The 15085-nt window shown below is 43.2% G+C and overlaps 1 protein-coding gene across 2 annotated transcripts in view; it reads right to left on the bottom strand.

Annotated features, from left to right (window-relative positions):
• Positions 1-11158: 11158 nt before the first annotated feature.
• kita (KIT proto-oncogene, receptor tyrosine kinase a) overlaps positions 11159-15085 on the bottom strand; it is a 36754-nt gene continuing 32827 nt past the window's right edge. For both annotated transcript variants that reach the window (XM_084067918.1, XM_084067919.1), the window contains exon 21: positions 11159-15055. In XM_084067918.1, the coding sequence (XP_083924044.1) occupies positions 14873-15055 (183 nt within the window). In that variant the 3' untranslated portion in view covers positions 11159-14872. The remainder of the gene's footprint in view (positions 15056-15085) is intronic.

The raw sequence follows: 15085 nt of genomic DNA, 5'->3' as shown, positions 1-15085 counted from the left end.
CTCACTTGTTTGACCTATATCCTGTATGAGTTCTCTCTCCTGAAAATGTTTGGTTAAGAGCTGGAGAGATGGGGAGACCCCATACTGAACAAAAACTATGCAGCAATGATTGCTATCAGAAAATAGAGCTATTTAGCATCTACAAACAAAACAAATATCACTTATCACAAGTATTCTAACTTCTACTCGGTTAACGTTTAAGTCAAATGATAATACTTCTACTTGTGAACGCCTGCTCAGTTGTTCTCCATCTTTTTTGGCTTTGTCTAAGAGGTTGGATGGACAGTCAGTGACAGGCGAGTCTATCCTTATCAGTCAACACCAACTTGTTCAGAAGTAGTCAACCCAGAGAGGCTGCCCAGAGGCTAGCATTAGCCTCTGCATGGGGCCCCATCGCTCTTCACATACTGTAGGTCACTACAAGTGCTTAAAGGGAAGATTACCGGTGATGATACTCATCATCATTATTGTCATCACTCATTGCTCCCACCACCAAAAACAAGCAAACTTCCTGCAGACTGTTAATAATACCCAGTCATAGTTTAAATGTTTTGACAGTATACTAGTCGGGGGTAAAGGTTTATGAGGAAAATACTTCTCTGACACCTCTCTCTACCCCATGCCCTGTTTACCAAAGAACATGAATAATAAATGGTTTACATGCTCAGGAACCACTGCAGAAGAGGAATTCCATTTAAAAGGTGAGGGGAGAGTTTACTGCTGGGAGTGGGATGGCACAGATGTCAACCCAGCGGCTATGTGGATTTACTATGGAGAGAATGACATGAAAACAAGCTGTCTTGTGTGACAGCGTCGGGCCAACATCCTGTAGGCTAAACATAAAGGACGGCTGTTCGGAGCGCACCTCTTTTTTTGTGCCAGAAATTTCCACCCATATGGAGAGATATGGATAAGAAGTGAAAGAGTTTAATTAGTTTATGCATCGAAGGATTAATTCAACCGCACAAATACATTATGTCCATGAGTCTGTTGTGAAATTGGGTTTACAGTATGGTGGTGAATCAATTGGCAGCTGGTCCGGTACTGTATATTGTCCGTCCAAATCCCTCAACAACCTGGTCACATTAGTCATGGGTTTCGGGTTACACATAATACTGTATGTGTGGCTGCCCCAACATGGCTGCTCAGGCCTCACACTCGTGGTTTTCCACGATGACCTCTTCAGCCCGGTCATGCATGCTCTGTGAGGCCATCTCCCCCTGTACACGTGTGTGTGTGTGTGTGTGTGTGTGTGTGTGTGTGTGTGTGTGTGTGTGTGTGTGTGTGTGTGTGTGTGTGTGTGTGTGTGTGTGTGTGTGTGTGTGTGTGTGTGTGTCTGTGTGTGTGTGTGTGTGTGTGTGACCAGTGTGTGTGTGTGTGTGTGTGTGTGTGTGTGTGTGTGTGTGTGTGTGTGTGTGTGTGTGTGTGTGTGTGTGTGTGTGTGTGTGTGTGTGTGTGTGTGTGTGTGTGTGTGTGTGTGTGTCCTTGTGTTACTGTACTCTTTTGGAACAAACATGGGCCTCATGGACTGTTTAGCAAAATTTGTGAGGAGACTTTTTTTTTTTCGTTTTTTTGTGAGACAAGAAAAAAAAATGTTATGGTTAAAAAAGATTTGGGGAGCTAGGCTTACAATTAGGAATTTTTCAGACTGGGGTAAGGGTTATGCATTTTATTTAGAGGTTAGGTTTAGGGGTCGGGTTAGAGTTATATTATGGCCGATGTATACTTAATTGCGTGGCGGTGCACCGAATTAGCCGATCTACAAGCTCACAACAGGTCACAGTGCGATCTGTTGTGAGCTTGTAGATCACAATTGCTGTCCTAAATAAAAATTGCTGTCCTAAAACTTTGATGTCCTCACAAATATAGTAATAAAAATGTGCACGTGCGTGCGTGCGTGCGTGCGTGCGTGCGTGCGTGCGTGTGTGTGTGTGTGTTTCTCATTTACACCATGTGAAGGGGTTAAGGGACTATCAGAACCAGCTTGTATGAATTCCAGAGTTGAGTGCACACATCACTCGTGCCCTGTAAAAACATACAGCAGTGACGCCTATCGCAGCACATCAATAGACCTGAGAAATACTAGAAGGAAAGTAGGTTATCGTTCTTCAGTGTCTAAATACATTGGATTTACCACTCACCCAGAAGTGAAAGTGCTGGATCATTCTTCAGAATTCCAAGATGATTATGTTGTTTATTCAAGCCCTCAAGGTTCAGGGGTTCAAGGTTAGTAAGGCTTCCTTCCCTACTGAGGGAAGAAGAAGAAGAAGAAGAAGAAGAAGAAGAAGAAGAAGAAGAAGAAGAAGAAGAAGAAGAAGAAGAAGAAGAAGAAGAAGAAGAAGAAGAAGAAGAAGAAGAAGAAGAAGAAGAAGAAGAACAACAACAACAACAACAACATGATGTTGTTTTGCTGTTGTTGTTTTTAAATATATATATATTTACCTATGATGGTATGCCAACAATAGGGACACCAGGTTGAAAGTGGTTAAGGGGTGCTTTATAAATGAATAAGAACATGTGTTGAACCTTATCATAAAAGATAAACTGATGCGTGCCATATAGCTATCACCAATGATAAACCACAGCGCTGAGTGGCTAACTGTATCTAAAGGTTTTCAGGTGGAAACTGCTGAATGACCATAAATTATGTCTCAATAGTCTAAAACCGAGACAAATATAGCTTATACTCTTCCTCCTCAACATAGGAAAGCAGGGTTTGTTTCTATACAAAAAGCTAAGTTTAAAATGTAGCCTTTATTTAGTAAGATTGTTAACAAGAGTCTTGCCATTTGATTAGTTAGTCAGTCAGTCCACTTTCCACAGTCTGTTTGCACTCTTCAGACATTCTCCACAAATTTTCCACAGACGTTTACCATTGCACAAGAACTTTTCCATATGGGCACAAAAGGGAAACAGACAGACAGACAGACAGACAGACAGACAGACAGACAGACAGACAGACAGACAGACAGACGGTTACAGCAGGTACTCTGACAACGGGTATAACGGGTATTGCATAACAGGGTGGGGCATGCATTCGCAGCATTCTCTATTTGCATCGTTCCCAAGTAGGCCGGTACCCCACGGGCACCAGTCTAGTGTATGCAAATGCCCAGATGCTTATGAGGGACTCTACAAATCATGATATGTACTGTAATCAATGTTCTGAGCCCTAGAGAACAGTATTCAGGTAGTCTTATCAGTGTTAAACACCAATTTCAAATCCATGAGTTGCAATGTTTAAAGGGAGCAGTGTTGTTGGCCGCGCTCTGTCGGAAGACCTCTTGACTACAGACCAGAAGGTCATGGGATCGAATCTCAGCACAGGGATCTCGGCATCCGAGCAATCTGACTCCCACGACGGGTCTAATAACTTTTTTCGCCTTTAAATGGCCACTACCATTGACAATGCATTGTGCGCTTAAAGTTAAATATTTCAAAAACTACACATGATTTCAAAGTAAAGCATGCATGTCCACAGTAAGGTGGAAACTTTTAAATTGTGAATCAAGTTTATAGGTTAAAGTATGAAGGAACAGCGAGGTGCCAAAGTTTTCAGATGTACGTTTTAAAAGTTAAATATCTCAAAAACTACAAAACATTTCAAAGTAAAAAGTTAAAGTATTTGTGTCCACAGTAAGATGAATTATAAAAAGTGTGAATGAAGTTGTGCTCCTTTAGTTTCTAGTAAGTTTAGATCATATTTACCAGTTCCCTTTTGAGGACATAGGCAGTCTTCCATGTTCAGGGAATTATGCGATGTGAGAGTGCGGACTAGCCAACACCAACTCAGGGCTCCTGGATTGCTGCCCTCCACTCCCTCTGGTCTAGCATCAGGGTCTCACTGCAGACTAGACTCAGCTGTCTACGTAGCTTCCTACAAAATATTATTCCTTATTATTTCAAACAATAACATTTTTTGTTTCAGAACTGAACAATCTTCAACATGATCTAAATATATTAAAAGACATGGTGAACTTATAATGATGAATTGTACTTGTTACAATGTACAATGTTGTAGCCTACGGTCTGTACTTCTTAAATCACAATTTGTTTATTTTAGCCATTTTATCTTGACATTTACTCTTAGCTGTATACATATCCTGTGTTTCACTCTTACTGCTGTTGCTGCTATGACACCTGAATTCCCCCACGGGAATCAATAAAGGTTTATATTATCTTTGTATGCAAACTCTAGGGCTATGCAAACTAAGGCACTTTATTTAAATGCAATGACCTTTGTTAGCAAGGCATTTATTCCTACATTGTTTGAAGGCTGATGGAATGTCCTAAACAGTATGAATTGCAGACTTTGTGCTAAAGATTGTGATCTGCGTTCCACATCCGAGGACACTGGAGATTAAAACGAAACCGAACACCTTGTTCTTTGTGACCCCTCACACCAGCAGCTGAATCTTTGATGACTGGACAGGTGATATGATATCCCAAGCCTAGTGCAACGCACAATTAGACTTTATGCGTTGCCTCACAGAGCAATGCAGAGTTTGAAAGGGCTTCATGGTTCCAAACATTTATGGATGTTTATTTTAAGGTTTATCTTTATTTGCTCAATCAGTCGATTGTGTTCCGGCTTGGATTAATGGAACTATCGGTATCACAATGGAAACTTTTTTTAAAGAAAAAAATACCATGATATATTTTTTAAACATCCATCTTTTAATATTAATGTTATATTAACATAAAAATAAATACAAGTTTTGCCAATTATTTGGGGGCCCACTTGCAATATCCTCATGGCCCACCAGTGGTCCCCGGCCCACAGGTTGTGAGTCGTTGGTGTAGCCTATTCACCTGTTTCCTAGGCTTTTCACTGTGTTCCACTTCCTGTCTTTTGATCCAATGAAATCCAATGAAACCGGTCAGATGACTAATGATATCCAATGAAATCCGACAGGAAGTGGAAAACACAAGCCTAGGAAACAGGTGAATACACCCTAGCTGGGAAATAATTATTATGTAGAGTGATCTCTGCCGATACTTCCCCTTAATGTTGCACTACTGTTTTATACTCTTACTGTACTATTTACATTATTGGGAGTACATATGTACGGACATTCCAACATTGTAAACGCAATATCTCAGGAATGCCTTGAGGGGATTTCATTGCATTTGGCACAAACAGTGCTGATGTTTGACTCATAAACTTACAACTGCTCACTGTAATGTTTTGGACCGTGAAGATGACACACATCTCATATGAAAGAATGATGAATTACCCACCTGTCAAAACTATTACCCTACCTGTGTTCAAGTGAGCCTTTAATCCAAGCTTGCCTCCATACTGAAATATGAAGCGATACCAAAATAAAGCTAGTTTCCAGTTTCCATGGTGCTCTGATGAGTTGAGTATGCAAATAATCTCTGTCTGTCAGAGTGCGAGGTCAGATGTGGAGCAGTGATTATTACTAGGGCCTACATCACATATCTCCTTTCATCACTGCTAATGAAGGCTAGTGAAAACAATCCTCCTGTTAAGACTTGACACGGGAGATCAGGTCCTTGAGTCTTGCCACTATCGCTTATCCAAAACACTACGTTCGGCCGTATGCATGAATTCAAGGTTAGGCAATTACACAGCTATTTATGTAAGCTCCACAGACCACCGCAAACCGTAAAGAGATCCAGCACACGGTTCTTATATTACTTCAATCCTTCGACACAATGGACTTACATTAAACTACCACTGGTATATGTACATATCGCGTTCATGTTAAACAATGTAAAAACAAAATCACCATTGAACTGTATAAGTGACCACCAAACAGCAAACACTTAACCATTTTCAACTTGGCATCCCTATTTTGTCCCTATTTATTATGTAGATCGGACATATTCGCTATTCTTCTACGAGTGTGACAACATAAGGTTACAGGTGACACCGCATTAGCCACTTGAACCCTAGCATCCCTATTCAAAGGGCAAACATTCAGCGAAAATAGCCGATCTAAAAGCTCACAACGTATCTCAACGTGAAGAGATTTGGTGTAGAGGGAAAAACTAGAGGACCTAGTGTAGTGCCCTGGGGGACTCCAGTCAACTAAGAACATGATTTAAGTAGTATTTTAATATGAAAAACATGTTATTTTCAGGATTTATAGCTCCCATGTGTCTTTCCTGCCTGAAGAATCACGAAGGGGACTCCAAAGTCGGACACAAGGACCACACGAGGAAGTGCGTGTTCCTTTAGATAAAACGGTGCCTGTCCTTCCGCCTCGCATCCTCGGTACACCACCAACCCTCCCCTCCCATACCCGCACCCACCGAACCCCCGCTAGCCCTGCCATCCAGTTGTGGTCTCGATATCTCTGAGCTCCTGACTGCCAGGTCGTGGTGGCACCCCCTCTTTGGCCCTGGGTGCACCTCGCTGCCAGCCCCCCACAACGGGGGGCACGCTTCCTGAGCAGCCGCTGAAGAGCAGGAAGTGGTGGTGTCCCCGTAAACTAGTCAATGCATGGCACCCACCTTTCAACGTCTACTGTAACTGTTTGAAAGTGAGCAGGGACTTGTACAATAAGTGAGAACATCTCTGGTACTGTACATCTGCCACAACAAGGCACATTCTATGCACTGTTCATGTACGGTATATGTACGATACATCATTTATGAAACGCTCTACCTGCTGAATAATTCATCTGAGGTAATCTAAGGTAGGGTATGCGTAGTGGTGGAATGTAACTACTTTAAGTACAATATGGAGGTCATTTTCGTGAGTATTTCCATTTTTCAATACATTGTATTTCTACACTTCTTTTGTTTTTACTTTTGCTTCACTGCAATTATTTGACAACTTTCATTACTTTGCAGATTTTGATTATTAGCACAAAACATCCATTAACTGATAAATAAAGACGTATCATTATTGGCTAAGCTACTCAACAGCACATATAGTCATTAAATCAGCCCAACCTTTATCATCTGCAACATACAAAGTACAGTCCAATGATATGACTGCAGATCGGCTATATTCTGCGAAGAGATTTAGTGTCCAGGGGGAAAAGGAGGGGTACAGAATACAGACCCCTGGGGGACCACGGTCAACTAAGTACGGTGTATAGGTTTTAAGTGGTTAAAGTCAGAGCAAACTCTGAGTACTTCTTCCATGCATGGTATTAGGTACACTCCCCTGGATATTCAGTATAGGACAGAGCATTTATTCATTCATTCACAACTCTGAGGGGGACTGAAGGACTGGCCTTCATGGTATGTTAACAATCACAATATGTTATGGGAGCGACCTTCAGACTACAGGGCTGATCCTAATTGATTACATTGTACCAAAAAAAAAGAAAACAAGCAAAGCATGACTCATGGCATCACATGTTACAGCATAAAACACCACTTGGTGCTGGGAAAGGACACTCTATCTGGGTTTCGTAAGGTAATGGGATAGACACCCTGAGCGCACCGTTGAGTGTTCCTTATCTCTGAAACGACGTGTGCTGTGCATGATGACCTCACAGACACACCACAGGCAATTGTGCTTGCGGTTAAGTGTGTGCTCCAATTCTTCACAAGCACTTTTATCAGACAACAAAATAAAAGGCTTCCCTTTAATCTTGATCCCAAAGCACCCTTTATTCTGCCTTTCTTCCTTGTGTGATTAAAAAAAAAAGATGGAGAAAAAAAAAGAAAAACTACGTTGTTTCACATGAAACTGCCAAAATCACCACAAACGCAGTGCCATAGGAAGGAAGGTACTGCCTCATGAAGGCTCATCACACTTGTAACCTCAGTCGGCTTCACCACACTGGGTTGAGCAACGGTAGACATCAAGCTCTGACACTGGTGCTGTTGCTCAAAACCAGCTTCAAATACACAGACATCAAGTAAAGCTGGATATGGGTGAAACATACAGTGGATTTGAACCACTTAAGCCCCATATACTTTGTCACATCAGAATGGTCATCAGAGAAAACGTTGTCGCTGCACGTTTCAGCAAATTACACAACAAATTGACCATTGACCCTCTAAATTCTAATGAGTTCATCCTTCAGCCCAAGGGGACGTTTGTGCCAGATGTCATTCAATTCCCTCCAGGGGTTCTTTTACGTTCATGAGAATGGGACAGATGCGCCGTCACAGACACCTTGACCTTTGACCACCCAAATCTTCACTTCATCATGTTATGCCATCATGCATACATATTTCTTTTTTTTTTTTTAATAATTTTTATCCCACGATTTTGTAACCCACATTTTTTCACCCAGTGCCAATTGCCTATGTAATCCTGGGCACTACCTACCCTCTGCCAGCCTAGGGAGAGCCCAAGCTGAAGCTCATGCCTCCTTCAATGCATGAGGAGCAAGCAGGCCGCTTCTTATCACCCGACAGGGGGGAGTTTCCCTGGTTGGACATAGCGCGTGGAAGGAACACGTTATTCCAACCAGTTCCCTTCTCCTCCATCAGGCGCCCCGGCTGACCAGGGGGAGGCAGTATAGTGACCAGGATTACTACATGTTTTTGTGAGGGTATTAACTACCCTAGGAGACACGGGGAGAACATGCAAACTCCACACAGAGTAGGCCCTTTCGCCAACCCCACCTAGGGTACATGCATACATATTTCATAATAAGTGAATGTGTCTTGAGTTATGGCAAAAAAAAACTGTTTTGTTGTGAGGTCACCGTGACCGTGACCTTTGACCTTTTACCACCAACATGGAATCAGTTAATCCTTGACTCAAAGTGGTTGTTTATGCCAATTTAGAAGAAATTCCCGAGGGCAGGGGGGGGGGGGGCGGAGATCTAGCGCGCGTGCACCGAAATTGAACAATTGCATAGTAACACACATAGTCAACCCAACTTACCGTAATGATTCTGCAGAAAAATCATACTAGTCGCAACCACACATCTCACCTGCTCTCAATCACTCCTCATCGGTGGCCTCATCTAGAGATAGGCTCTATTCACAGCAGCCATATTATCACTTCCTTCCCAGGTGTTACCAATGATACTAATGAAGGCTCTGTTCCATTTAGTGTAGCTCAGTGGTTTCCACGACCCCTCATAACTCTGAGAGTGTACAAATGGAACCAAATGGACCCTTACGGGTCCATTTGGTTCCATTTGTACACTCTCAGAGTTACACACCTGTAAGGGGCCATTTGGAAGGTTTCCAGTGAGCCAACATGCACAATATCAGCACCCTGACTCTGTTTGACCAGAATGGAACAGAGCCTTCATTAGTATCATTGGTAACACCTGTGAATGTCTTCATAATATGGCTGCTGTGAATAGGGCCTATTGTGCTGCCTCTCGACTTCATGTCTGGTTTGGCAGCAGAAACAAATTCACTTGAGAGCCCTGATAAGGCTGATAAGGCCCTTATTATCAGTCAAAATATAATACATAACAAAATATGTCTACGTTGCTGGCTTTTTGTCTGTTTTAGCAGTTATACTGTTAAATACCGCATTTTGCTGGATACATGCGCAGGACGCAAGCTAATTAGACTATGTCTGCATGTAGAAGGAGCAACAACATACATGAACTGTGGATGTACGTATACAAACTAAAGGTGGCATACATAGCATGTTGTTACCTGACTGACGACAAGATTCTGGAAAACCGTGAATGCATTTGCACTAGCTACCCTACCTCGACAATTTTGCATAATTGAGAGAAATCTGTAAGGCCATCATACCAAAGTACAGAGCCCCATGAAGTGAAGGATCTTGTCATCAACTTGTACCAAACACACGTGTTTTGTTTTGAGAGCATTTGACTGCAAATCGAACAAAAACAACCCTTATCTACAGCCAAGACAGAAAGGGGAAACATTTGTTTGAACGTACAAGTGTGTCTATAGGTACTGACTGTCAAATATCAAATATGATATATGCGCTTTCAGGCGTGTAGTATGGACAGAGATTATTTCTGCCTAAATGCTTTTGTGGATGGAGATCGTTTTATCTGCTCAAAAAGGGGTGACACAAACTGAAAGGTATCTTGTCAACATACTTATTGCATGTATGAAAGAAATGAGGAGTAATTGAAGTCTGTGGGCACTTAAAAAAAAGAGAAATGGGTTAGTGGTGCACTGACTTGCAATCAGCAACCATAGACTACTTGAGTAGCCTCGTTAACCCTACAAATAGGCTAACCCAGTGGTTCTCAAAGTGTGGTCCAGGGACCCCAGGGGTCCTTGAGGATCTTCCAGGAGGTCCCCAGCTAAATTAGTTAACATAGCATCAAAATCAGTTAATCAGTTTAACCACTTTAACTCACAAGCTCACAAGTGTGTTGCAATGTGTCGCGTTGTGAGCTAGTAGATCGTCAATTTTAAAGAAAATCTAGAAAAATTTGGAATATTTTTTTACATTGAAAAAATCTTTTCAGGTGGGGGTCCATCATGGCCAAAAACATATCAATTTGGGGGTCCTTGATATGAAAATGTTTGAGAACCACTGGACTAACCTATGGGTAACCCATTATTTCTCCATGGCTTTTTCCCTGAAGGCGTCCTACAGCACTCGGATTGACTCAAAGACCTTGCATTCAACCGCTCCGCTCCGGGATTTCCTGCTTGTGTCTTATCAGTTAGATGCTGAAACAATGAACTCGGCCCACGCTAAGACACGCACCGGCCCTCACTGAGAACCATCCTCACGGCTTTCCCCCCACATATGACCAGATGTCCCCTGGCTGGACCAGAGCCAAACGACACACAACGAAGAGGTGGGAAGTGTGACCCACTCTTGAGCCTGATTTGTACTTCATTGCATAGCGGTGTTGCGCGCCTGAAATATCCGATCTACAAGCGCGTCGCTACGTAACGCGTTGTGAGCTTGTAGATCGTACTGTACATCTTCGGCACGCAACACCGTCATGCAACAAAGTATATCCTCGCCAAGCCTCGGTACAGTGAAGGTCTGTGTGAGTGAACAGGAATCTTTCACGACAGCCGCCCGAGGGGACAGCCTCGAACACAGATGGCTGACAGTGTGCCGCTTATGAGCTATAATTGATACGTCATATGTCAGAGAAAAGTCTCCAGAAGCTGTCTGTGCATCGCCAGATAGAATCAAGAGAAGGAATTATGTGATGTCATAGTGTATTAGTTCAAAACAACAGCACGATGACGAGTGTGTCAAAACAAGGAGGGAAGGAAGGTGTAATTCACTGGGAATTCCTTATACTGTACACAATTTTATTTACATTGACACATGGAATAGCAACACATATCAGATTTACACGATAACACTATAGCCTCAGGTGTAATAAATATATACTTTAGCAAAATGCACAAAACAAACCGCTCTTTAGATTTAAAGGGAACATTGAAATGTCAAAATTGAAAACAGAGCCTGTATCAATGCAGAGAAAATGGTTCCAGTTCAACTTGTAACGCGGTGATACCTATATTATGTCATATGTATTAATGATCCTGTCTGGAGAACACAGCATGCGTTTGAAGGGATGAGTTTCCGAAGACATTAGCCATCGATTGGCTAATCTCTTCATGTTACAGCAGGTTACCATGGCTGCAGGAATACAAGCGACGTTTCCAGTTTCATCTAGAGAATGCAATCTGTGTGCACATCTGAAAATTACAGCATAATACAATTTCGCATCAGAGTACCATATCTTCATTAAGATAGAACACTGTCGACGGCGCCGACACTTCTTTACAACATAACGCACGCACGTACATATTTACAGTACAAACAACAAGACTGGGCTAAGAAGGCTGGGATTCGCTGTTCCGTTAGCCTATCCAATTTGATGAGTCTTTAACCACATGAACCCTAGCGTCCCTGTTCTGAACCAAAAATAGGCCAACATTCGGCGTAAATGGGCGAACATGCGTCTATTTCCGCTTGACGTACAATGAAGTCTATAGGGTTTAAGTGGTTAACAGTGGCACCTCTTTATAGTATTTTGTTTTAATATACATACATGCACAGAAATGCAGGTACTGTAGACAGGCATGCGTGTGCACACGCACTCACGCGCACGCGCACGCGCGCACACACACACACACACACACACACACACACACACACACACACACACACACACACACACACACACACACACACACACACACACACACACACACACACACACACACACACACACACACACACACACACACACACACACACACACACGCATGCCGAGAGACAAACAGGACACTTTCTTGGTCCTCTTCACAACAACATCCCGGTGTGGGAAGAGGGAAGTCATAATGCTGAAAGCAGTGAGTGGGAGTACTGGCTGAGAGCTACTGGAAGTCCCACGTTTGATGGAGGAAACAGCTGGAAACAAAGATGAGATGAGTGCTAGGATGGGAAGTCAGCTACTGGCCAGAGAGTGCTAGCCTTTGACCGACAGTGCAGGGAAGTGAGACACTGCACTGTTTACCCAGCATGGACACCTGGATGGCGGGCTCTTAGAGCCTTTCTTACCCTAGAAACTTTGTTTCTACTGCAGAGTTGGCCCGACAGAGCGGGGCCTTCAAAATCCCCAACAGTCTGTCTGCAATCGCGCAACTGAGAACTGAGCGTGACCGAGGGATTCTAGTGTCGGTCAGACAAATCAGCAGGGTTCCCAAACGTCCACCGGGGTTGTTTTTTGGTTTATCTTATCTGTGAGCAAAGGCTGTACAGCGGGTAGATCGAGTGGTGACAAGGGGCAGAGTGAGCGCTGTCCGCCGTCTGTCAGGCTAATCACCACCATTCCCGTCAACTGATCTCTAAGACAGCGGGAGAGCAGGTCAGGGTGTGGAGGAAATGTATCTCTGAAATGGCTGTACCTGTCTGATGATAGTAAACAAAGATTCCACAGCGGAGCTAGCAGGGGCTCAAACCAGCTATTTACACATTTACACGCTGTCACGCTCCCAGCGTGACACCATCCACCAACATTCACCTGTTTGTTTGTTTTTTACAGCACTACTAAAACTAAAAGCTAAGGGGCTGTGTCTACAGAAGGCGCTCCATGAGCGGAGGAGAGCTTTGGATATCATGTCCAGAGTGCTCGCACGCAGAATTTACGGTTGTTATGCTCGAACGTCCTGTCATCATGCATTATTAGCACAAATAGCCTCGCTGAAATAACAGTGTCAGTCTGTCAGAGCATTTGCAGCGTCCTTCAGCAATGTGTCGAAAACGCTGTCTGCCAGCTGCATCTTGACAAACAGATCATCTTTGTCGTAGTTGACTCCTCATGGAGCTCCTGAACCAGTATCGGTCTTGTTTCTTCCTGCCAAATGTGACCATTTCTGTGATCATTGTCAGACTTATAATTTAGTGGAGGTCTTTCTTCAGACCATGAAGCTTCAGTACTTCTGTTACAACTAATTCCTGGACTTTGGATAACAGTAAACATTAGGTCATAAATGACCCGGTTGTCAGACACAGCCAGGAGGAACAAACGTGACATTTATGAGCAGTGCTTCTCAGCAAAAGTTGTTTTGCTGAGACAGAAAACTATTTTCTATTCGAAACTCACTGCACACCACCAAACACAGGATGTTGGGCGATAGAGGAGTGATCCAGCACGTCTTTACCATAGAAATACATGGCAAACCCATATTGCAGCTCATAAAATGCTTTCTGTGGACCTGATGCCTAATTCAAGAGTTACAGATTTCCAAAGATGCCATGTCTTAAAAAATGTGTAACAATGTGGCAGTGCCACCCGTCTCGCCATAAAATTGCAGCTACCGCTAACGTTTCTGATACTATATAGATATATACACATGTACAGTGAGCAAGCACATAAACGTAAATAAGTACCATTATCTGAGGAGAAATTCCAAAGAGACAGCCCTCTACAATACAATAATGAGTGTAGAAGAATAATGGGCTGATACACTGCATTCATTTCACAGATATAGCTTGTGTGTCAAATGGATTTGGTGAAGTTAATTAATCTCTTGGGCACTAGTTACTTGCAACTAGAGCAGCAGACCAAAACTACTGCAGGTTTTCATTCTAACTGTCTAATCAAGGACTAATGTAGACCTTGGACACCAGGTAAACCTATTTCTCTGCCTGATAGAATAGAAATCAACAGTGGTCTGGGTCTGCAGAAAACAGTTCAGCATGTGAGTAATGTGAAGAGGAATGGTAATGGTCTCTAGCAGTGATCTCAACATGTCGTCTAGCTTATATTTACCAGTATCCCCGTTTAAATTGGCCCCTGTGAGTTTCTCCTTCATATAACCAGAGGACCTGTACATGTGGAAATAATACTGACAGTGTAACAAAAGTGTAAAAAAAATAATCATAATAAGAACGGGCATGGAACGTTGTGAAGTTCAAGTGCCTTGAGTGCCTCTCATCAAACCTTCGCTCTGGCAGTGCTCCAAAGCGTAAAAAAATTGCTACATAACCTTTCACCAGAGAGGAATGAAATGTTGAACACTAAATACATCAAATGGTAAGAACCAAAAGGGTAACAGTGACATGTCGAGCGGCAACGTTCAAGAAGGTAGTGTAGAAAAAAACTAAGAAAAACAAAAAAAACACACATACACAAGTGTGTAGTGAATGACGGTGAGTTAATACGACTGTATGACAGTTGAAGTTGTAGCATAAAAGGTTGATGTCCCTTCACACCCCAGCGTGAGTGTGTGTGTGTGTGTGTGTGTGTGTGTGTGTGAGTGTATGTGTAAGTCCCGTGAAAGCAAGAGGGAGAGAGGATTTGTCCAGTCTGTCCTCCAGTGTGGTCAGAAGCAGTCCCTCCTATTACTGGTAATAAAACAGATGGTAGCCACATTACCACATTGTCCAAGAGCAAATCCAAACCAATCCAAGTGGTGCTGGGGCGGAGGGGCGTCGGGTTGGTGGAGGAACTTTACAGGCACTTAACGGGGCAGCCGAGCGTTAGCGGGGTGGGGTCCTTTACACCGGGTGGGCCCGGCGGCTCATGCCCTCCAGGAAGACCTCGTCGTGCGCCAACAAAGGTTGGGACGGGGTCGGTGGGCTGTTGCTGCCGGCGGAGCTGAGGCGCTGCAACGCTGCATTCTGGGGGTTGTGGTCCTCCCTGGTCCCCGCCTTCAGCTTGGAGCTGAAGTTCAAATAGATCTAGAAAGGATAGATACAGTAAATAGATGG

Source organism: Gymnoscopelus microlampas (assembly GCF_963454915.1).
Source record: "Gymnoscopelus microlampas genome assembly, chromosome: 9".
NCBI lineage: Eukaryota > Metazoa > Chordata > Actinopteri > Myctophiformes > Myctophidae > Gymnoscopelus > Gymnoscopelus microlampas.
The sequence above is the reverse complement of the archived record's forward strand: the minus strand, read 5'-3'. Positions and strand labels throughout refer to the sequence as shown.